The following is a 24,905-nucleotide window of genomic DNA, read 5'->3' as shown; positions in this document are numbered from 1 at the left end:
TCTGGTACCTTTAAAACAGACCACAGCCTTTCTGCAGTCATGTCAGCACATTTCCAAAGCCTGTGTCCAAACACAGACAACACCCTGAAAGAGATGGCTTTCATGTGTGCAGACACCAGGGGTGACTGCTGGGTCAATGTAAAGGAACAGTTCGATTCAGAACAGATGGCTTGGCCGTTTATGCACAAAGATAAATGGCTCAAAACCACTGGACTTCGTCAAAAGGCAGTAAGTTTCCTTTTAAAAAATATATATTTTTACAAAAACTGTGAAACTAGTCTGAACGTGGCACCTCTGCTTTGGTCCATTTGAGCTTTTGGCTGAAGTTTCCTTATTTATAATTTATCACACCCAGGTTCCTGACCCATGCTCATTGAAATTAATGGACATATTTTTCCCATACACATTTTTGCAGTGGCAGGCGTCCAAGCAGAAGATTCATTTAATATAACAGGGCTATGCTGCAGGCGGTGTGCCAGAGCTGTTTGCATGCCAAGAGCTGAATGGTTTGTCTCCTTTTCTATATGAAAAGATTCCACACAGTAGCCTCTCAGAAATTCTGAACAAGCCCTTGAGGGGGGAAAGTCAGCTCATTGCAAGTATATAAGGTAACTTACGGGTTAAAAAAAAAGGTGGAATGTTAGGAATCTAACGTCTCTTTTCTCAGTTGAGTGGCCAAACTGTAGGAGGGGGCTTGAGATAAAGCTGCTGACAGATCTCAACTGTCAGCTTTATTGAATTAACCTCGGCAAGATCGCCCCCTCTAAATGGCCTCTGCATAGGCCCAATTTTTGAGAGTGACAGTTGGTATGGGTAGAGTGACACTTCATCAAGTGGCTGTAAATCTGATGGATGCTGACAGTAAATTAGAGTGGCTCTGACAAACAGATGCTTAAAGATGACGTGAGCCCACTTTGGCCTCTGGACTTTGACCACCTGTTAAACCGTTGCACCAAAGTTGTTGCTATGTTGGTCGTACACTGATGGAGTGGCCAGGTCATCTAACTGGTAGGTGTCAAACTCTCAAGTCACTGTGCGTACGTACGGTACAAACCTTCTGCGCGTCATCCCATTTCTGACACCATTGTGCCAAGGAAATTACAGACAATCAACACTTCACAGAGTGGTGCAGATGACATCCGCAATTTGGTGGCTTTAAGTTGAGAGGCCTTCCATTGTCGTCATTCCTCTCACAGATAACTGCAAAGCCTGGACAGATGGATGCATTCTATCTGCAGTAGCAGACAAGTGGTCCAAGCAGACTAAAGGAGCTCCCGTCTACCATCTGCAGCCACTCCTATAAAAAGGTTGAAAGGTATTACTTTAAACCCTCCCGCCAAAACTATTCTCATCAATGGAATCAGATCTAAACAGTGCAAAAAGAGAACGCAGCCCGGGTATATTGTGGCCAGTTTATAGAGTCTATAAAAATGCAGACAGGGTCTCCAAGTTGACAGGATACCAAAAGTCAGACTATGGCAGTGCCCTCAGATGGCAGAAAGAGAGAAGGCTCTAAGCCAGGGGATCCAGCCTGGCAGCAGGGCCGCTTCCTCCAGCTGTTGCCCATGGGAGAACGTGAACCGTGTTTTTAATGCATTTTATGTATGTTGTGGAAATGGGTCCCTAGACTCACTACAAACAAAAATCACTTTATATGGGGGGTATTTGTCCGCCTGCTCAGTTCTGTCAATATTATGGCAACCAGGTGCACTTTGGCTAATCAACTACTTTTGTTACAGCGTTTTGACTTATTTTTTAAAACAGGCTTGTAGTTTCGCCCGAGTGTCCAGAGTAAGCGCGGCCATCTCTCAAAGAGATCCATTAATCTTCAACGGGCGCACGGAGAGTGAGCCTCAAGCAATTAGGTAGTGGCTGCTTTTGACAGGAGGAAAGCCTCATCACCATTAGAACAAAAAGCAAGGCAGAGCAAAGAGCTCCTATTGACCGACCCCTCGTTTTCCCCCAATAAGAACAGGGCCTCTGAGCTCTTACCAGCGCATGGACTGAAACCAGAGGTATGTTTACTCTGCGTCTATGACATGAGGGAATAAGGAACTCTGACATGTGACCCCTGTACGGAAAGAGAGGGACAGAGAGAGAAAGAGGTTGCCTATTCACATGCTCTTTGCACACAGGACATTTTCTGAATACCTTGGGAAAGGGCATTATTGCCTCATCACCATCCCCTGGGCGGCCTGTTTCAAAACCCACCGGCTCAGGCTCCGTTCCACGGAGGTTAATGGCCCACAGAAGATGTGGCTCGCTCGGCCACGCCTTTGTGGAGATGAATGATTTCCGTACTCGGGTTGGACTTCATTGCCCGGCTTTTTTTCTCTCGCCACAGCTCAGTACATGTGAAAGGACATGACAAATTGGGTCTGCTGAGCGAGCAAGGAAACACGATAACGCGTAGCACCTCTAATCTGTGAGAGAGAGAAAATGGCTAGTGCTAATAGTTCATATGAAACAGATTAGGCCCGGTTGATGATGGAAACGTGCGATTCCTTGGTGAGGTGTGTCACAGTTGTAGTCGGGGAGGGCCGTGACCCATAGGAAGTTCTATCAACTTAATTAGATTGCTTTGAAGGCGGGAGAGGAAGTATAGCATGACATACCCCCCTCCATGCGCTTCCCCTCATCTCATCTCCTGACACGAGAGTGAGGGATCTCGCTGATGGGGTTCAATAACAAACTTGGCTTTCACATGTCCTCCCCCCCTCCTTTCTCCGCGGTTGGTTGTTTCCAAGGCGCTCAGCAGATGTTGCCACCGGCCCGGCCGCGAGACCCAAACAACGTGAAAAGCCAGGCCGATGATGTCATGGAATCCTGCCTGATTGTCAAGACACAGAGATCCTTTCTGTGAGAACCAGAGGGGGAGGTTTGGTTGGGACTGGGGAGTGTGGGTGAAAGGGACCCCACTGCACACATCCGACAGACACACAGGCTCATCCAGAGAGAAGACCCCCCCCCACTAGGACCCTGAGAGCTATCCCAAGGACGTGGATGCTGCATCACCGCCTGCTGTAACTGCAGTCTAATCCTTCAGGACGATTCCCAGGACAGCAACTAAATATGACACACTCAGTCAATTTTTTTATCCCTTGATGAGACACTGAAGGCTCCACTGACCACTGGATTACTGTTGGCAAAACAGCTTTTCTTCACACATTTGGGGGAGAGAGTGGCGCAGCGGTCTAAAGCAATGCATTGCAGTGCTAGAGGCATCACTACAGACCCGGGTTCGATCCCGGGCTGTATCACAACCAGCCACAAGTGGTCCAGCGTCAATGTAAATAAGAATTAAGGGAAGGTTTGGCAGGGTAGTCCGTCATTGTAAATAAGAATGTTCTTCACTGACTTGCCTAGTTAAATAGATAAACAAAATATATACAGTTGAAGTCGGAAGTTTACATACAATTAGGTGGGAGTCTTTAAAACTCATTTCTCAACCACTCCACAAATTTCTTGTTAACAAACAATAGTTTTGGCAAGTCGGTTAGGACATCTACTTTGTGCATGACAAGTAATTTTTCCAACAATTGTTTAGACAGATTATTTCACTTATAATTCACTGTATCACAATTCCAGTGAGTCAGAAGTTTACATACACTAAGTTGACTGTGCCTTTAAAACAGTTGGAAAATTCCAGAAAATGATGTCATGGCTTTAGAAGTTTCTGATAAATGATGTCAATTAGCCTGAGTCAATTGTAGGTGTAGCTGTGGATGTATTTCAAGGCCTACCTTCAAACTCAGTGTCTCTTTGCCAGACATCATGGGAAAATAAAAAGAAATCAGCAAAGACCTCAGGAAGGTCTCCACAAGTCCGGTTCATCTTTGGGTAACAATTTCCAAATGCCTGAAGGTACCACGTTCATCTGTACAAACAATAGTACGCAAGTATAAACATCATGGGACCACGCAGCCGTCATACCGCTCAAGAAGGTGATGCATTCTGTCTCCTAGAGATGAACGTACTTTGGTGCGAAAAGTGCAAGTCAATCCCAGAACAACAGCAAGGGACCTTGTGAAGATGCTGGAGGAAACAGGTACAAAAGTATCTATATCCACATTAAAACGAGTGCTATATCGACATAACTTGAAAGGCCGCTCAGCAAGGAAGAAGCCACTGCTCCAAAACCACCGTAAAAAAAGCCAGACTACGGTTTGCAACTGCTCAATCCTATAGAAAATGTGTGGGCAGAACTGAAAAAAACGTGTGCGAGCAAGGAGGCCTATAAACCTGACTCAATTACACCAGCTCTGTCAGGAGGAATGGGCCAAAATTCACCCAACTTAATGTGGGAAGCTTGTGGAAGGCTACCTGAAACGTTTGACCCAAGTTAGACAATTTAAAGGCAATGCTACCAAATACTAATCGAGTGTATGTAACCTTCTGATCCACTGGGAATATGATGAAATAAATAAAAGCTGAAATAAATCTACTATCATTCTGACATTTCACATTCTTAAAATAAAGTGGTGATCCTAACTGACCTAAGACAGGGAATGTTTACTATGATTAAATGTCAGGAATTATGAAAAATTGAGTTTAAATGTATTTGGCTAAGGTGTATGTAAACTTCCGACAGTATATGCATACAAATACATATATACAGTGGGGCAAAAAAGTATTTAGTCAGCCACCAATTGTGCAAGTTCTCCCACTTAAAAAGATGAGGCCTGTAATTTTCATCATAGGTACACTTCAACTATGACAGACAAAATGAGGGGGAAAAAATTCAGAAAATCACATTGTAGGATATTTAAATGAATTTATTTGCAAATTATGGTGAAAATTACAGCCCTCTCATCTTTTTAAGTGGGAAAACTTGCACAATTGGTGGCTGACTAAATACTTTTTTGCCCCACTGTATGTGTGTGTCTGATGTGATATGTATGTACATATGTATGTACGTATGTATGTATGTATGTATGTATATACACACAAAAAATGGCGATCTGAAAAAAAAAAAACACATTTCTGTCATACAGCCCTTTGTCATGTGTACAGGCTGTAACTTTGGCATAGGGCTGAAACTATGTGGAGAACTGAATATCCATTATGGTTATTATAGGCCTAACCTACTTTTATTAATTAGAGCAGGCCTGGAAAGATCCAAAAGAGAGGAAGCGATGTGGAAATAAATGTGATGGATTTCACCAGAGAGAACAGTAGTGCTCGTACTACCCACTCTTTGTTCTCTATATTTAAAACAGTGGGTTATTTTGATTTCATTAGTATGCTGTCTGAGGCATGTGATTGTTCCTGTTATTAAACCAGCACTCTTTTAACAGTAACCATGGTAAGGAAAAGGCTTCAGACTTAAAAGCTCTAAATATTTAGTCTAGTTTAGTCTTTTTGTTTGTTTTTCCAAGGCTTTCTTTTACACCACCTATTAGCCCTGTTACAAACCTAGGCTAATTCCTTGAAATTTGTTGACAAACTAAACTACAAATGGTTGCACACTTCTACAACGAGTACAGCCTTCAAGCTACCTACAACATTACATGGCCAAAAGGTATTGTATGTGGACACCCCTTCAAAATCAGTGGATTTGGCTATTTCAGCCGCAGCCATGAAATCCTATTAAAAAACAAACATTGGCAATAGAACGGTCCGTACTGAAGAACTCAGTGAATTTCAACGGGGAACAGTCATAGGATGCCACCTTCCCAATAAGTCAGTTCATAACATTTCTGCCCTGCCCTGTTATTGTGAAGTGAAAATGTCAGGAGCAACAACGGCTGAGCCGCGAATTGGACACACAAGCTCACAGAACGGGACTGCCGAGTGCTGAAGCGCTTATCGCATAAAAATTGCCTGTCTTCGGTTGTAACACTCACTACGGAGTTCCAAACTTCCTCTGGAAGCAACGCCAGCACAAGAACTGTTCGTTGGGAGCTTCATGAAATGGGTTTCCATGGCCGAGCAGCCACACACAAGCCTAAGATCACCCTGCACAATAGCAAGCATCGGCTGGAGTGGTGTAAAGACTCTGGAGCAGGGGACATGCATTCTCTGGAGTGATGAATCACGCTTCACCATCTGACAGTCCAACGGTTTAATCTGGGATTGGCGGATGCCAAGAGAACACTAACTGCCCAAATGCATGGTGCCAACTGTAAAGTTTGGTGGAGGAATAATAATGGCCTGGGGCTGTTTTCATGGTTCGGGCCTAGGCCCCTTAGTTCCAGGGAAGGTACATCTTAAGAATACAGCATACAGTTACATTCCAACTTTGTGGCAATAGTTCGGGGAAGGCCATTTCCTGTTTCAGCATGACAATGCCCCCGTATACAAAGCGAGGTCCATACAGAAACATTTAATGAATTGGAATGCCGGCTGTGAGCCAGGCCTAACATGATGACCACACAGCTCGCATGGCGTGCCCGAACATTGCAAAAATAAAATGTACACATACAGTTGAAGTCGGATGTTTACATACGGTTAGGTTGGGGTCATTAAAAGTCATTTTTCAACCACTCCAAATTTCTTGTTAACAAACTATAGTTTTGGCAAATCTACTTTAAGTCATTTTTCCAACAATTGTTTACAGACAGATTTCACAAAACTGAGTTTAAACTTCTGACTTCAATTGTACATATTATTTCATCTACACTGTTCACAAGTATGCGTAGCCAGGGGATAAAATAATCCCGCCTCTCCCATTACTCCAGTGCTAGCCTCTCTACACTGGCTTCCTGTTAAGGCTAGGGCTGACTTCAAGGTTTTACTGTTAACCTACAAAGCATTACGGTTTGGTCCTGCCGTAGCTACCTACGCATACGCTACGGTCACAAGATGCAGGCCTCCTTACTGTCCCTAGAATTTCTAAGCAAACAGCTGGAGGCAAGGCTTTCTCCTATAGAGCTCAATTTTTATGGAATGATCTGCCTAGCCATGTGAGAGACGCAGACTCGGACTCAACCTTTAAGTCTTTATTGAAGACTCATCTCTTCAGTAGGTCCTATGATTGAGTGTAGTCTGGCCCAGGCGTGCGAAGGTGAACGGAAAGGCACTGGAGCGACGAACAGCCCTTGCCGTCCCTGCCTGGCCAGTTCCCCTCTCTCCACTGGGATTCTCTGCCTCTAACCCTATTACGGGGGTTGAGACACTGGCTTACTGGTGCTCTTCCATGCCGTCCATAGGAGGGGTGCGTCACTTGAGTGGGTTGAGTCACTGACATGATCTTCCTGTCCGGGTTGGCGCACCCCTCGGGTTCGTGCCGTGGGGGAGATCTTCGTGGGCTATGCTCGGCCTTGTCTCCGAGTAGTAAGTTGGTGGTTGAAGATATCCCTCTAGTGGTTTGGGGGCTGTGCTTTGGCAAAATGGGTGGGGTTATATCCTGCCTGTTTGGCCCTGTCCAGGGCCATCGTCGAACGGGGCCACAGTGTCTCCCGAACCCTCCTGTCTCAGCCTCCAGTATTTATGCTGCAATAGTTTGTGTTGGGGGGCTAGAGTCAGTCTGTTATATCTGGAGTATTTCTCATGTCTCATTCAGTGTCCTGTGTGAATTTAAGCTCTAACGCTAACTCTGAATGAACGGCTATGAAGAAGCCTCCTCCCTAAGTATGTTCTATTCACTGCTTTAGCACACTCTGCCAACCCGGATGTTCTAGCTGTGTCTGAATCCTGGCTTAGGAAGACCACCAAAAATTCTGAAATTTTAATTCCAAACTACAACATTTTCAGACAAGATAGAACTGCCAAAGGGGGCGATGTTGCAATCTACTGCAAATATAGCCTGCAGAGTTCTGTCCTACTATCCAGGTCTGTACCCAAACAATTTGAACTTCTACTTTTAAAAATCCACCTCTCTAAAAACAAGTCTCTCACCGTTGCCGCCTGCTATAGATCACCCTCTGCCCCCAGCTGTGCTCTGGACACCATATGTGAACTGATTGCCCCCCATCTATCTTCAGAGCTCGTGCTGCTAGGCAACCTAAACTGGAACATGCTTAACACCCCAGCCATCCTACAATCTAAACTTGATGCCCTCAATCTCAAACAAATTATCAATGAACCTACCAGGTACCTCCCCAAAGCCTTAAACACGGGCACACTCATAGATATCATCCTAACCAACTTGCCCTCTACATACACCTCTGCTGTCTTCAACCAAGATCTCAGCGATCACTGCCTCATTGCCTGCATCCGTAATGGGTCACCGGTCAAACGACCTCCACTCATCACTGTAAAACGCTCCCTGAAACACTTCAGCGAGCAGGCCTTTCTAATCGACCTGGCCGGGGTATCCTGGAAGGATATTGATCTCATCCCGTCAGTAGAGGATGCCTGGATATTTTTTTTAAATGCCTTCCTAACCATCTTAAATAAACATGCCCCATTCAAGAAATTTAGAACCAGGAACAGATATAGCCCTTGGTTCTCCCCAGACCTGACTGCACTTAACCAACACAAAAACATCCTATGGCGTTCTGCATTAGCATCGAACAGCCCCCGTGATATGCAGATGTTCAGAGAAGCTAGAAACCATTATACACAGGCAGTTAGAAAAGCCAAGGCTAGCTTCTTCAAGCAGAAATTTGCTTCCTGCAACACTAACTCAAAAAAGTTCTGGGACACTAAATTCCATGGAGAATAAGAACATCTCCTCCCAGCTGCCCACTGCACTGAAGATAGGAAACACTGTCACCACTGATAAATCCACCATAATTGAGAATTTCAATAAGCATTTTTCTACGGCTGGCCATGCTTTCCACCTGGCTACTCCTACCCCGGTCAACAGCACTGCACCCCCAACAGCAACTCGCCCAAGCCTTCCCCATTTCTCCTTCTCCCAAATCCGTTCAGCTGATGTTCTGAAAGAGCTGCAAAATCTGGACCCCTACAAATCAGCCGGGCTAGACAATTTGGACCCTTTCTTTCTAAAATTATCTGCCAAAATTGTTGCCACCCCTATTACTAGCCTGTTCAACCTCTCTTTCGTGTCGTCTGAGATTCCCAAAGATTGGAAAGCAGCTGCGGTCATCCCCCTCTTCAAAGGGGGGGACACTCTTGACCCAAACTGCTACAGACCTATATGTATCCTACCATGCCTTTCTAAGGTCTTCGAAAGCCAAGTCAACAAACAGATTAGCGACCATTTCGAATCTCACCATACCTTCTCTGCTATGCAATCTGGTTTCAGAGCTGGTCATGGGTGCACCTCAGCCACACTCAAGGTCCTAAACGATATCTTAACCATCGATAAGAAACATTACTGTGCAGCCGTATTCATTGATCTGGCCAAGGCTTTCGACTCTGTCAATCACCACATCCTCATCGGCAAACTCGACAGCCTTGGTTTCTCAAATGATTGCCTCGCCTGGTTCACCAACTACTTCTCTGATAGAGTTCAGTGTGTCAAATCGGAGGGTCTGCTGTCCGGACCTCTGGCAGTCTCTATGGGGGTGCCACAGGGTTCAATTCTTGGACCGACTCTCTTCTCTGTATACATCAATGAGGTCGCTCTTGCTGCTGGTGAGTCTCTGATCCACCTCTACGCAGACGACACCATTCTGTATACTTCTGGCCCTTCTTTGGACACTGTGTTAACAACCCTCCAGGCAAGCTTCAATGCCATACAACTCTCCTTCCGTGGCCTCCAATTGCTCTTAAATACAAGTAAAACTAAATGCATGCTCTTCAACCGATCGCTACCTGCACCTACCCGCCTGTCCAACATCACTACTCTGGACGGCTCCGACTTAGAATACGTGGACAACTACAAATACTTAGGTGTCTGGTTAGACTGTAAACTCTCCTTCCAGACCCATATCAAACATCTCCAATCCAAAGTTAAATCTAGAATTTGATTCCTATTTCGCAACAAAGCATCCTTCACTCATGCTGCCAAACATACCCTTGTAAAACTGACCATCCTACCAATCCTCGACTTTGGCGATGTCATTTACAAAATAGCCTCCAATAACCTACTCAACAAATTGGATGCAGTCTATCACAGTGCAATCCGTTTTGTCACCAAAGCCCCATATACTACCCACCATTGCGACCTGTACGCTCTTGTTGGCTGGCCCTCGCTTCATACTTGTCGCCAAACCCACTTGCTCCATGTCATCTACAAGACCCTGCTAGGTAAAGTCCCCCCTTATCTCAGCTCGCTGGTCACCATAGCATCTCCCACCTGTAGCACATGCTCCAGCAGGTATATCTCTCTAGTCACCCCCAAAACCAATTCTTTCTTTGGCCGCCTCTCCTTCCAGTTCTCTGCTGCCAATGACTGGAACAAACTACAAAAATCTCTGAAACTGGAAACACTTATCTCCCTCACTAGCTTTAAGCACCAGCTGTCAGAGCAGCTCACAGATTACTGCACCTGTACATAGCCCACCTATACATTTAGCCCAAACAACTACCTCTTTCCCAACTGCATTTTATTTATTTTGCTCCTTTGCACCCCATTATTTTTATTTCTACCTTGCACATTCTTCCATTGCAAAACTACCATTCCAGTGTTTTACTTGCTATATTGTATTTACTTTGCCACCATGGCCTTTTTTGCCTTTACCTCCCTTCTCACCTCATTTGCTCACATTGTATATAGACTTGTTTATACTGTATTATTGACTGTATGTTTGTTTTACTCCATGTGTAACTCTGTGTCGTTGTATCTGTCTAACTGCTTTGCTTTATCTTGGCCAGGTCGCAATTGTAAATGAGAACTTGCTCTCAACTTGCCTACCTGGTTAAATAAAGGTGAAATAAAAAATTAATTAAAAAACAGCCAGAGGAGGACTGGCCACCCCTCAGAGCCTGGTTCCTCTAGGTTTCTTCCTAGGTTCTGGCCTTTCTATGGAGTTTTCCCTAGCCACCGTGCTTCTACATCTGCAATGCTTGCTGTTTGGGGTTTTAGGCTGGTTCTCTGTACAGCACTTTGCAACATCGGCTGATGTAATCTTAGCAGCGTCCACATACTTTTGGCCTTGTAGTGCATTTGCCCAGTGAATTCATTGGAACCTAGGCCTGAGACACAGTTGAGCTATTTCAATACCACGTTGAAAATGGCAGCCGAGTTCAACGCTCGACGATGAGCTCGTAACTAGAAAAGGACATTCTTCCAAAATGACACGGGGGCTCTTTTTTTTTTTTACATGGCCAGGTCCTCTTACAGCTAATGGGGTTCGTTTTGATGACTCACACATAGGCTAAGCCTTGGTTCTGTTGTTGATCCATGCGGACAGGGAGTTTCCCCCAGAGCAGGAGGCCTGTGGAATTCTGTAGGGCTGGGCCGGCCACCGCTAGGCCGGCCACCGCTAGGCCCTGCAATTATCTACATGCAAGAGTATGAAAATCACAGGACCGCGGGGATCGCACTTCACACCACTGTGCTCAGTACAGAGGGATACAGACAGAATGTTCTCAGAGCTTTCGTCTTTCATGATTTATCGTCAGTATGCAAAAAAAACACAGGCCTCTGTATATTTCTCTACGTCGTAACTGCATTGAAAGAGCTACACTCAGTGATGGTAAAATACAGTAACTTTGTAGCAACATGCAGAAAACACTAAAACACAGGTGCCATGTGCACAACTCAAATCTAGTTCCAGGCTGAATTTCCAGGTTCATAATCTCATGGCGGTTGGCGTACTAACAAAAAAGCAACCCAACCAAATGATATGGGAAATCTGGAATCTGGACAGCTTAGCAGGGTTATTAGTCAAGTGCTTACTTCAGCATTACAGCCAGATAACTTCATTAAATCACATTATTTACAGGAATTTGATACAAGGCCAACCCAAACAAACAGATTACATCTAAACTAGACTCAGGCTAGAGCCTCAATTGAGGCATACAGACAGACAGCGATGGTAATTTAATGTCCCTGGTAAAAGTCTAATTGTCCAAATACCACTAGTGAAGCAAAGACACTGCCAAATCTAACAAATTGTGAACCTTCATTCAACTCCAGCTAACTCCATGACATCCATGCCTTATTGTCAGGGTTCCCCCAATAATATACGGTGCATTCGGAAAGTATTGAGACCCTTTGACTTTTTCCAAATTGTGTTACGTTACAGCCTTATTAAAAAAAAAAATAAGATTTAAAATGTTTGCAAATGTGAAATATGTGAACAAACTGAAACCCTTTACTCAGTACTTTGTTGATGCACCTTTGGCAGAGATCACAGCCTCAAGTCTTCTTGGGTATGACGCTACAAGCTTTGCACACCTGTATTTGGGGAGTTTCTCCCATTATTCTCTGCAGATGCTCTCAATCTGTGTCAGGTTGGATGGGGAGTGTCGCGGCACAGCTATTTCCAGGTCTCTCCAGAGATATTTGATCGGGTTCAAGTCCGGGTTCTGGCTGGGCCACTCAAGGATATTCAGAGACTTGTCCCGAAGCCTCTCCTGCATTGTCTTGGCTGTGTGCTTAGAGTCGTTGTCCTGTTGGAAGGTGAACCTTCGCCCCAGTCTGAGGTCCTGAGCGCTCTGGAGTATGTTTTCATCAAGGATCTCTTGCTTTATTCATCTTTCCCTCGATCCTGACTAGTCTCCCTGTCCCTGCTGCCCAAAAACATCCCCACAGCATGATGCTGCTACAATAGGGATGGTGCTAGGTTTCCTCCAGACATGGCGCTGGGCATTTAGGCCAAAGAGTTCAATCTTGGTTTCATCTGACCAGAGAATCTTGTTTCTCATGGTCAGAGTCCTTTAGGTGCCTTTTGGCAAACTCCAAGCAGGCTGCAATGTGTCTTTTACTGAGGAGTGGCTTCCGTCTGGTCACTCTACCATAAAGATCTGATTGGTGGAGTGCTGCTGAGATGGTGTTCCTTCTGGAAGGTTCTCCCATCTCCACAGAAGAACTCTGGAGCTCTGTCAGTGACCATCGGGTTCTTGGTCACCTCCCTGACCAAGGCCTTTCTCCCCGATTGCTTAGTTTGATTGGTCGGCCAGCTCTAGGAATAGTCTTGGGGGTTGCAAACTTCTTCCAATTAAGAATGATGGAGGCCACTGTGTTCTTGGGGACCTTCAATGCTGCAAAATTGTTTTGGTACCCTTCCCCAGATCCGTGCCTCGACACAATCCTGTCTCTGAGCCCTACAGACAATTCCTTCAACCTTGTTGCTTGGTGTTTTCTCTGACATGCACTGTCAGCTGTGGGAGCTTATATAGACAGGTGTGTGCATTTCCAAATCATGTCCAATCGATTTAATTTACCACAGGTGAGCTCCAATCAAGTTGTAGAAACAATAATTATCAATGAAAACAGAATACACCGGAGCTCAATTTTGAGTATCATAGGAAAGGGTCTGTCTGAATACTTATGTAAAAAAGGTATCTGTTTTTTTATTTGTAATACAATTCCAATAATGTCTAAAAACCCGTTTTCGCTTTGTCATTATTGGGTATCATGTGAAGACTGATGAGGAAAACATTTATTTAGTGCATTTACAAATGAGGCTGTAACTTAACAAAATGTGGAAAATGGGAAGGGGTCTGAATACTTTCCGAATGCAATGTATGTGTGTATATATATATATATATATATATATTATGATATTTTTTTTAATTTTTTATTGTTGTACAGACTAAAAACACCAGGAAATTATCTCAGTGATTTTAATTTAAGAAATATGTTCCCAATTATTCCCACGCATAAGAGAGAGAAACGTGATCGCATAGAAATGTTTTAGTCAAACTTATCAGTTCGGTCTTCTTTTGTTCAATTTGTCGTCTACAAATGATTCGTAATTATGTGCTGGCAACCAGACACTCCGCTCAAGAAAAAAAAAATCTAAAATAACTCTGCAGCCAATCAGATACCCTGAAGAGACGATCCTACAGACATTTTACATTCTTTGTTTGAGTATAGGTTGTCCACAATGGATAGTTATTAAGAAAAAAATGGATTAACAGTGAGGACATAGCAACACATGGTCAGCTAGAGACGTTCCAATGATTGAGATGTGAAACGTATGTTTACCTTTAGGCCTAACAGGCCTCAATTTGCAGTTAAAAATGATCTGAAACCAGATCATCTAATATGTTGCAATTGACTCCTTTTTTCTTTTAAAATCTAAGAAACTAGGGTTCATAGTGGGTGTATTTGGGGCTTTAGACAAAGGATGCTTGAGACCAGTCACCAGAAGGCTACTTCCCTAGCAGCTGGTCACTGGGCAGTGCGCACAGTGATTTGACTCATATGTGGCTTAGCCAAACACTTTGAAGTGAGTGCCTTTAGCTAATCTCAGACGCAACGGCCGGTCATGCGACGCAAAGCCACATTCTGAATGTCCCTTTTATTCGCTAAAACATTAGAATCTCATACAAAGCTCAAATAGGGCAATGGCTTTGACGTTGAAGAGGGCTCACACAATTCTTATCGGTTTAATCAAATCTCAGAGGAGTTGAATATACTTGTCCTTGGGTGAACATGGTGCCATTTAGATGGTTGAGTATGGGGTTTGCAATGCCTAGTCTGACTGGTGCCCTTTAGAATGTGCAGTGGCAGAAGTTCCTATCCCAAGACTGTGGCAGGCATGTTCAGAGAGCTATGTGGATAAACAAGGCTGAGATATTCCACTCATAAAAACACACTGGAATCTCCCCTCTTTCTGTGTCAGTAAAGCAGAGACGAACCACAGAGACGGCTACCAAGAACAAAATGGACTAAAGCTATTAAGTAAATCCATTTGAATTTAATAACCTTGACAGCATCCCTTTTGATTTAAACAAAACTTTCCAAACACGTTTGTCCAGGGAAGATGTGGTCAGAAAGTGACTTTTTGGACCTGAATGACAAAACATTCAAGAGTTAAAGGTGATCAAAGTTTATTCATTTGGAATAACCCGCCAAACCATGAGACATCCATGTCTTCATCATTTAAAAGCTTGTCAAACGATCTGATAATTTCTTTTAAAAAAATAAGTCATTTTTAAACCTTTAACGTCAATTATCAAAAAGCGTATAACTTCAGAATCGCATATGTTGTAGCTAAAACCTTATTTCACATCATCTGAGTTTGTGTTGTGCCTGCCATCAGTTGAGACAACATGCTCTTAAATACAGGGAGGGTGTCATTTCAATCATAGAATGAACCTATCCCTTCAGATGACTGCAGTCTGACTGAGCGGTGGTAGGCAGCAGCAGGCTCGTAAGCACATTCCTCTGTTAGCCAGCAGCTTTTCGCAATGCTTGAAGCACAGTGCTGTTTATGACTTCAAGCCTATCAACTCCCAAGATTAGACTGGCAATACTATAGTGCCTATAAGAACATCTAATAGTCAAAGGTCTGTGAAATACAAATGGGAGAAATAGTCCTATAATAACTACAACCTAAAACTTCTTAACTGGGAATATTGAAGACTCATGTTAAAAGAAACCACCAGCTTTCATATGTTCTCATGTTCTGAGCAAGGAACTTAAACGTAAGCTTTTTTACATGGCACATATTGCACTTCTACTTTCTTCTCCAACACAGTATTTTTTGCCTTATTTAAACCAAATTGAACATGTTTCATTATTTATTTCAGATTAAATTGATATTATTTATGTATTATATTAAGTTAAAATAAAAGTGTTCATTGTTCATTCAGTATTGCTGTAATTGTCATTATTACAAATAAATAAATATATATATAAAAATCGGTATCTGCTTTTTTTGGTCCTCCAATAAATCGGTATCGGCGTTGAAAATCATAATCGGTCGACTTCTAGTGTGAATAATTCCTGAAGGCACTGTATATGTCAAAAAAATGTAAGTTTATGCATTTTTAGATAGATGTTAAAGGTAACAACAACAAAAAAATGGCCAGAAATGATAAAGTAGTTTGATAACCCTGTTTGGATACTTTTAAATTATATGAATCTGAACTGTTTATATTTTCTAGTGATGAAGACATGGATGTCTCATGGTATGGTGGGGTATGCAAAATGCATCAACTTTGAACATTTCTCTCTCGTGAATGTTTTGTCATTCAGGTCCAAAAAAGTCACTTCTGAGCACTTCTACAATGGGCAAAAATATGTATGGAAGGTTTTGTTCAAATCAAATGGGGTTCAGTCAAAAAAGTGATTGAATACAAATGGATTTACCCTAATTCGGGGGTGAAGTTTGGAGTTTCATAGCACCAATGACAAAGTCTTGATGTATTTTTATTGCCGTCGCTGAGTGGAAAGGGCACAGTAGTGTATGCAGGCTATGCTGTAATTATCATGTGTTTCATCAAACTTTACAACATGGAGGGTGATGCATCTAAGTCACAGCTACAACTGAAGACAATTTGGCAATGGCTCTGTGTCAAGTCATAGGCCAATGCTTAGAGAAATGTAGATACTTAAGTAAAAAAAGACCAATAGTGTGTTTGTAAAATGCATTCATTAGTACTGTAATTGTTATGATGTGTTCCTGACTGCCTGAAAACAGAGGGAGAAAAAGCTCTTGAATGTTTCATTACAGAACCCATCTGCTTACTTTAAGATTTAGCAGGCACATCACAAGGTGTGGCCGCCCACATTGCAGTTCAAACACTCATCAAAGATATGACTTGAGCAGTGGTGGAAAAAGTACAACACTGTCATACTTGAGTAAAAGTAAAGATGGCTTCGAAAATCACTCAGGTAAAAGTGAAATGCACACAGTAAAATACTACTTGAGTAAAAGCATAAAAGTATTTGGTTTTAAATATACTTAAGTATCAAAAGTAAATGGAATTGCTAAAATGTACTTAAGTATCAACATTTTAAAAATAAATCATTTCAAATTCATTATATTGAGAAACCTGACAAACAATTTTATTATTATTTTTCTTTAAGGATAGCCTGGGGCACACTCCAACATCATTTACCAAGCATGTCTTTAGTGAGTCTGCCAGATCAAAAGGCAGTCAGGATGACCAGGGATAAGTGCGTGAATTGGACCATTTTCCTGTCCTACTAAGCATTCAAAATGTAACAAGTACTTTTGGGTGTCAGGGAAAATGTATGGAGTAAAAAGTACATTATTTTATTTAGGAATGTAGTGAAGTAAAAGTAGTAAAAATGATAAAATAGTAAAGTAAAGTGCAGATACCCCCCAAAAAACAACTCAAGTTGTACTTTAAAGTATTTTTACTTAAGTACTTTACACCACTGGACTTGAGTGACCTTTGCTGTGGAGAAAATGCAAGCCCACTACTATAGCAGCCATGCATACTTCAGCATTCTCAAACCAAACAACAACAAACAATGGAAGCATGATTTGGCAGCTGGGACCATGTATTCATGGGAGAACATTGGAGTGCACCAATCATTGTTTGGTTCCAACCAAGTGCACTGCGACATTGGGGAATCCATTGAAAGGATTTGCATTAGCTTACACTGATGTGCACAATCCAAAATACATGTTGCAACTTTTAACTGCTGGACAACATCCCACAACGTTTCATTAAATGTAAATTCAATTAAAGGTGAACTTGTGGTGCAGACAAATGTCTACATAATGACAGCAGGGATGGAGATGTGGCAGTACGAAAGGCCAAAACCGTGATATTTGAATATGAATTAATCTAGAAATTGAACATTTTCCTGTATTATATTTTCTATATTTTCACAAGTATGGAAACAGTCATAGTAAGCAAAAACGTTATTCAGGCTGACAGACAAACTCACAGACAACTTGACAAACTGGATGGATAGATGCCCCCCTGTATTACCCCAGTAATTATTAATTAAGCACGTATAGTACCTGCCAAGTTCTTTGCCCGGAATGATGGTGTAGTGGTCAGTGAATAGTTCATTCTTGATAGGAGTTTTGATTTCGGAGAGTAGCCCACATCGGTTCTGGTTTGGTTCGGCTGCCTGACCATAGTGGCAACGCGTACGGCTTCTTGTCTCGCTGGTCCGGGGACTATATTCAGGAATCATCGCGTCGATTCGGTTTTACAGCTTGTTATCTCCTGTCACTTTTAAACAAACCTAACAGCTACTGCAACCAAACTTCCCTAGCTAATAGATGGCTAGTAAACGTTGCCTACAAAGTGACCACAAAATTAGCAGTACTTCGCTGCTTTTAGGAGTGATAAAATAAGACCGCATGCCTCACGGATATTTCAAATGAGAGAACTGTTACTTTCATGTTCAATTAAATTATGTCGAAGGGCGCAACAATGTATCAATATTTTCAACTCCACTAAATGTTTGTAACCAGGCGATCTGTACTAACTTCGCTCGCTCATCAGTATGAACAACGGATGAATACAAGTTTACCAGTCAGACACTTTGCTCTCTGTCACTATGGTAACACTCTTGATTGACAAGTAATTTGACCAAATAGGGTGGCGCATGCTACTTTACTACAAGCAGGGGGAAGGCTCTCCACATAAATAAGATCAGCCAACAGTTGGCGCAGTACCAGTGCCATGAGTCTTATTCAATTAAGTTAAATTTGCTTTAAATATCCTAACTAATCGGACACAGCACTACCGTTAGCTCAATGAGAAAGGGATAATTCCCAGTAAGATAATAACTAATATAATCAATTGATTGGGACTTTACATTAACCTTGTCTAACCTGTATCCATTTTCATAGTATTGTTTCATAGTAACATTTGGGCACATTAACCAGTGAGAGTCATTAGAATAATAGAAGAAAATAGAGTATAATATAATGGAATACTTTATTGTTCATCTTGCAATGGAAACAACTGTTATGTTCCCTCCACCCTCCAATACCCTACAGAAACACACCCACCACAACACATTAAAAACAATAGATTATATGGTGTCTTTTTGTCTATTTTAACTAAAGGCTTGCACCTGAGTGAGTGGGTTTGCATAGCAGAACATGTATTTTGTAGAATCTGCAGTGTATATTAGAGTGCAGAGAATCAAATTCTCCCTCTTCTGGTGAAGGATAGTAGTGCAGAAGTGCACTTACTGTAGTAACAGTGGTGCTGGTAGTAAATGTAACCTTTATTTAACTAGGCAACTCAGTTAAGAACACATTTCTTATTCACAATGACGGCTTACCGTGGCCAAACCCGAACGACGCCGGGCCTGGATTCGAACCAGGGACTGTAGTGACGCCTCTTGCACTGAGTAATAGAGCACTTATGCTGCACTGTGCTGTTTGTTGCTGGTGAGTGGTATGTAGTACCACAGTACTGGTCAGAATACCCATAAAACCTTGCGGTCAAACAATGTTTCTAATAATTTCCCCACCATTTATTTATCCCATACGGGATTTTAGACATCAAATAAGGGCTGTGTTTGGGGTAGGTTTACCCTGGCATAACGTTTTGATAACCATGTAAATCTCTCTTGGACAAGGTGACTTTTATTTTTTTAAATAAAATAAAAAAGTGACTTTTATCAATAATGTATTTATCCCCCAAAATGAAATCCTAATTAGCTGCTAATGTCGCTATGACACATCTACAAATGCCTGTCTCAAACTTCCCGTCACACACCAGTGACATGATGAGACGAGATTGCTGAATCGAGGCCAAGTTAAGGATTGCTGGATTAACTAATGTTAGCTAAATTTAGTAATAAATAAATTGGCAAAATTGTTTATTTACTGTACACAATACCTGGTATCTAGCTAGCTCATGGTTAGCAACATTAGCCTGGCTATGGCTACATTAGCCGTCTATTTGTCTAGCCATTTAAATGCATGATAAGTTTATAAAAAGTTTAGCTTTCTTTGGCTTTTATAAACCAACAGTTTATCTTTCTAGTTCACTAGCTAGCTAAGATGGTGAATTTAGGCGTTATTTGTTAGGTATCTTTGTGTATGTGGGTGAGGAGCCTACTTCAAGTAATGTTAGCCTAATACTTGACTTGTAGCTACCTAGCTAGCTGTATTATTTTGTTCTGGCTTTTTGAGAGGTTTCAGAGATGGACTGATTAGCTCTTATCTCTTGAGTCAAGCAGTGTGGTTACTTTACTGCGGGAAGACATTGATCTGTTTGCTGTTTCCCCCTGAACAGCAGATCATTAGTGTAGCTAGTAGGCAAGGTTATGTAACCTTATTTAGTCTTACTTGCTATGGTGGGTTTTAAATTATTTGGTATTCACACATTTGTTTTTGAGGTAAAATTACTGCCATGTTATTGATGCCAAATTAAAAACCTTATTTGCACCTTCTCTATTCTATAACCAACTGGTATGCCTAAATCTTATCACCTTCAACTCGGTAAACTGTTTCAATCTAGAGCACCATTCTCCTGCTTTGTCCTGTTTGTCATTGCAGGAGGTCCTGGAGCGCAGGAGTGTGTGAACAGTTTTGTCCCAGCCCAGCTCTAACATCTGACGAAAATAATCAACAAAGCAAATCAAGGCGATAGGCTATAATTTATAATCAGGTTTGAGTTGGGCTGGAACAAAAGCTTACACAAACGTCTTCCATTCAGATCTGGAGATGTGACGCTACAAGCTCAGCACACCTGTATTTGGGGAGTTTCTCCCATTCTTTTCTGCATATTCTCTTAAGCTCTGTCAGGTTGGATATGGAGCGTTGCTGCAGAGCTATTTTCAGGTCTCTCCAAAGATATTTGAACCGGTTCAAGTCCGAGCTCTGGCTGGGCCACTCAAGGACATTCAGAGACCTGTCCCGAAGGCACTCCTGCATTGTCTTGGCTGTGTGCTTAGGGTCAATGTCCTGTTGGAAGGTGAACCTTCGCCCCAGTTTGAGGTCCAGAGCGCTCTGGAGTAGGTTTTCATCAAGGATCTCTCTTTACTTTGCTCCGTTCATCTTTCCCTCAATCCTGACTAGTCTCCCAGTCCCTGCCGGTGAAAAATATCCCCACAGGATGATGCTGGCACCACCATGCTTCACTGTAGGGATGGTGCCAGGTTTCCTCTAGATGTAACGCTTGGCATTCAGGCCAAATAGTTCAATCTTGGTTTCCTCAGACCAGCCTTTTGGCAAACTCCAAGCGGACTGTCATGTGCCTTTTACTGAGGAGTGGCTTCCGTCTGGCCACTCTACCATAAAGGCCTGATTGTCCTTCTGGAAGGTTCTCCCAACTCCACAGAGGAACTCTGGAGCACTGTCAGAGTGACCATCGGGTTCTTGGCCACCTACCTGACCAAGGCCCTTCTCCCTGGAGGCCAGCTCTAGGAAGAGTCTTGGTTGTTCCATAACATCTTCCTTTTAAGAATGATGGAGTGTTCTTGGGAACCTTCAATGCTGCAGAAATGTTTTGGTACCCTTCCCCAGTATCTTTTCCTTGACACAAAACTGTCTCGGAGCTCTACGGACAATTCCTTCGACCTCATGGCTTGGTTTTTGCTCTGACTTGCATTGTCAACTGTGGGACCTTTTATATACAGTGGGGCAAAAAAGTATTTAGTCAGCCACCAATTGTGCAAGTTCTCCCACTTAAAAAGATGAGAGAGGCCTGTAATTTTCATCATAGGTACACTTCAACTATGACAGACAAAATGAAAAAATAAAATCCAGAAAATCACATTGTAGGATTTTTTACGAATTTATTTGCAAATTATGGTGGAAAATAAGTATTTGGTCAATAACAAAAGTTTATCTCAATACTTTGTTATATACCCTTTGTTGGCAATGACAGAGGTGAAATGTTTTCTGTAAGTCTTCACAAGGTTTTCACACACTGTTGCTGGTATTTTGGCCCATTCCTCCATGCAGATCTCCTCAGTGATGTTTTGGGGCTGTTGCTGGGCAACACACACTTTCAACTCCCTTCAAAGATTTTCTATGGGGTTGAGATCTGGAGACTGGCTAGGCCACTCCTTCGTTGCCCGTGCGGTGTGTTTGGGATCATTGTCATGCTGAAAGACCCAGCCACGTTTCATCTTCAATGCCCTTGCTGATAGAAGGAGGTTTTCACTCAAAATCTCACGATACATGGCCCCATTCATTCTTTCCTTTACACGGATCAGTTGTCCTGGTCCCTTTGCAGAAAAACAGCCCCAAAGCATGATGTTTCCACCCCCATGCTTCACAGTAGGTATGGTGTTCTTTGGATGCAACTCAGCATTCTTTGTCCTCCAAACACGACGAGTTGAGTTTTTACCAAAAAGTTCTCACCAAATGACATTCTCCCAATCTTCTTCGGGATCATCCAAATGCTCTCTAGCAAACTTCAGACGGGCCTGGACATGTACTGGCTTAAGCAGGGGGACACGTCTGGCACTGCAGGATTTGAGTCCCTGGCGGCGTAGTGTGTTACTGATGGTAGGCTTTGTTACTTTGGTCCCAGCTCTCTGCAGGTCATTCACTAGGTCCCCCGTGTGGTTCTGGGATTTTTGCTCACTGTTCTTGTGATCATTTTGACCCCACAGGGTGAGATCTTGCATGGAGCCCCAGATCGAGCAAGATTATCAGTGGTCTTGTATGTCTTCCATTTCCTAATAATTGCTCTCACAGTTAATTTCTTCAAACCAAGCTGCTTACCTATTGCAGATTCAGTCTTCCCAGCTTGGTGCAGGTCTACAATTTTGTTTCTGGTGTCCTTTGACAGCTCTTTGGTCTTGGTCATAGTGGAGTTTGGAGTGTGACTGTTTGAGGTTGTGGACAGGTGTCTTTTATACTGATAACAAGTTCAAACAGGTGCCATTAATACAGGTAATGAGTGGAGGACAGAGGAGCCTCTTAAAGAAGAAGTTACAGGTCTGTGAGAGCCAGAAATCTTGCTTGTTTGTAGGTGACCAAATACTTATTTTCCACCATAATTTGCAAATAAATTCATAAAAAATCCTTCAATGTGATTTTATGGATTTTTTTCCCTCATTTTGTCTGTCATAGTTGAAGTGTACCTATGATGAAAATTACAGGCCTCTCTCATCTTTTTAAGTGGGAGAACTTGCACAATTGGTGGCTGACTAAATACTTTTTTGCCCCACTGTAGTAGGTGTGTGCCTTTCCAAATCATGTCCAGTCAATTGAATTTACGACAGGTGGACTCCAATTAAGATGTAGAAACATCTCAAGGACGGTCAATGGCAACCGGATGCACCTGAGCTCAATTTCGAGTCTCCTAGCAAAGGGTCTGAATACTTATGTAAATAAGGTATCTGTTTTTTTTATAATAATGGCAGCTGGGATTGAAGAAAAAAAAATATTTTCTCTTTGTCATTATGAGGTATTGTGGTTAGACTGAGGATTTCATATAAAAAAAAAATCTATTTTAGAATAAGGCTGTAACGTAACAAAAGGTGAAAAAGGCAAGGGGTCTGAATACTTTCCGAATGCACTGTGTATATATAACGCATGCTCCACTCTCAAATTGAAGTTTAACTTGTTGACTGATACTACAGTGGTGGTGGCTGCTAAGAAGAAGGGAGTAGCTGCAGACCAAAAGAATGCAGCCAAGGCAGCACTGGTACACACCTGCTCTGTCTGTTGGGTGAGTAGTATTGGTTGGTACCGTGTGTGCCTTTAGGTTACTATCCATGTGTAGACTATTGTACTGGCCTGTGTGGTACTGTCTTTGAGAGCAAGCTTCCCAAGTCTCCAATGTTCCCAACACCAGTTGAAGTGACCACACACACTGAAATTGATCTACAGCTGGGGTAAGGTTCTTCCATCATTCACACACAGTAGACAGCGTGAACTACTATGTTGTCAACAAAATGCTGTCCTCAAGGATGAAGTTGTATTGTGTATGGCTCAATCTGTGGAAATGCTGTGATCATTCATCGTCTTTAATGTCGTGATTCACCAGAAACACGATGACCATGATTTGAATGCTGAGATGGAATGACATCAAGGGACACACACTGAGACCCAGAGTATGACTGGACATGGGCCGGATATTTGTGACAACGACCTAAAATGGGTGCAGAAGCACACCAGCACCCCATTTTATATTTATTCCATGGCCATCCATCCCTCTAGCTACCTAACCCTTATTTCACACAATGATTTAATAACATTTAGACTCAGTAACAAGAGTTGTGTACTGTTTTTGCTGTTTTTTTCAGCTGTGTAATGCTGTCCTCCTGTTTATTCTGGGGTTCGGACTGAATGCAGTATTAAATGTGCTGCTCACAATTGACAGCAGCGACATGGACCAACAATTGACAAGGGTGTTGATATAGCTTTATTTAGGCATGGCTTCCTTGTATTGAGTCTGTATATTCATCATTCTACTGGAGATTATCTATTATTTTATATTAAACCTACCGTACACATCCAGTTGTTTCTCTATTTGTAACTCAACCACCCAAAATGTTTAACATTTTGTGTTATTTTTGTTGGTCTAATTCCTAAAATGGAAAAGCAGAAGAATCTGTGCTCTCTCGGATAGTAACAATAGTTCACACTGTGCTCGTCGATGTCCCAGGTTTGTGGCATTGATGAATCAATCATTTAAGAAAATTATATATAGATTAAATATAGACCTCCACCGGCTGAAAGAGAAAAGGATCTGGTAAAATAAGTGTATGTTGCTAATATCATCTAGGTAGGTAGCCTAGTATTCATGGCACATTGTAAAGTATTCTATTTATACTATATCTTTTAGCTTTTTTACATATATATTTCCCCGTTTTCTGCCCAATTTCGTGGTATCCAAATGGTAGTTACAGTCTTGTTTCATCACTGCAACTCCTGAAAGGACTCAGGAGAGGCGAAGGTCGAGAGCCGTGCGTCCTCCGAAACACAACCCAACCAAGCCGCACTGCTTCTTGACACCATGTCCACTTAACCCGGAAGCCAACCGCAGCAATGTGTGGGAGCAAACACAGTGCACTGTGCCCCGGACTGCCACAGGAGTCGCTAGTGCGTGATGGGACAAGGACATCCCTGTCGGCCAAACCCTCCCCTAACCTTGACGACGTTGGGCCAATTGTGCGCTGCCCCATGGGTCTCCCGGTCACGGCCGGCTCCAACAGAGCCTGGAACCCAGAATCTCTAGTAGCACAGCGATGCAGTGCCTCAGACCACTGTGCCACTTGGGAGGCCCTTAAAGTATTCTGT

At 42.6% G+C, this 24,905-nt stretch overlaps 1 protein-coding gene across 1 annotated transcript in view; it reads right to left on the bottom strand.

Annotated features, from left to right (window-relative positions):
* The window catches only part of LOC109899373 (serine/threonine-protein kinase 17A), a 43,832-nt gene extending 25,582 nt beyond the window's left edge, over positions 1-18,250 (bottom strand). The window contains exon 1 of the mRNA XM_031836140.1: positions 17,694-18,250. Within this exon, the coding sequence (XP_031692000.1) occupies positions 17,694-17,872 (179 nt within the window). The 5' untranslated portion in view covers positions 17,873-18,250. The remainder of the gene's footprint in view (positions 1-17,693) is intronic.
* Positions 18,251-24,905: the final 6,655 nt, after the last annotated feature.

Source organism: Oncorhynchus kisutch, linkage group LG11 (assembly GCF_002021735.2).
Source record: "Oncorhynchus kisutch isolate 150728-3 linkage group LG11, Okis_V2, whole genome shotgun sequence".
Lineage (NCBI taxonomy): Eukaryota > Metazoa > Chordata > Actinopteri > Salmoniformes > Salmonidae > Oncorhynchus > Oncorhynchus kisutch.
This window is presented reverse-complemented; position numbering and strand designations above follow the sequence as displayed.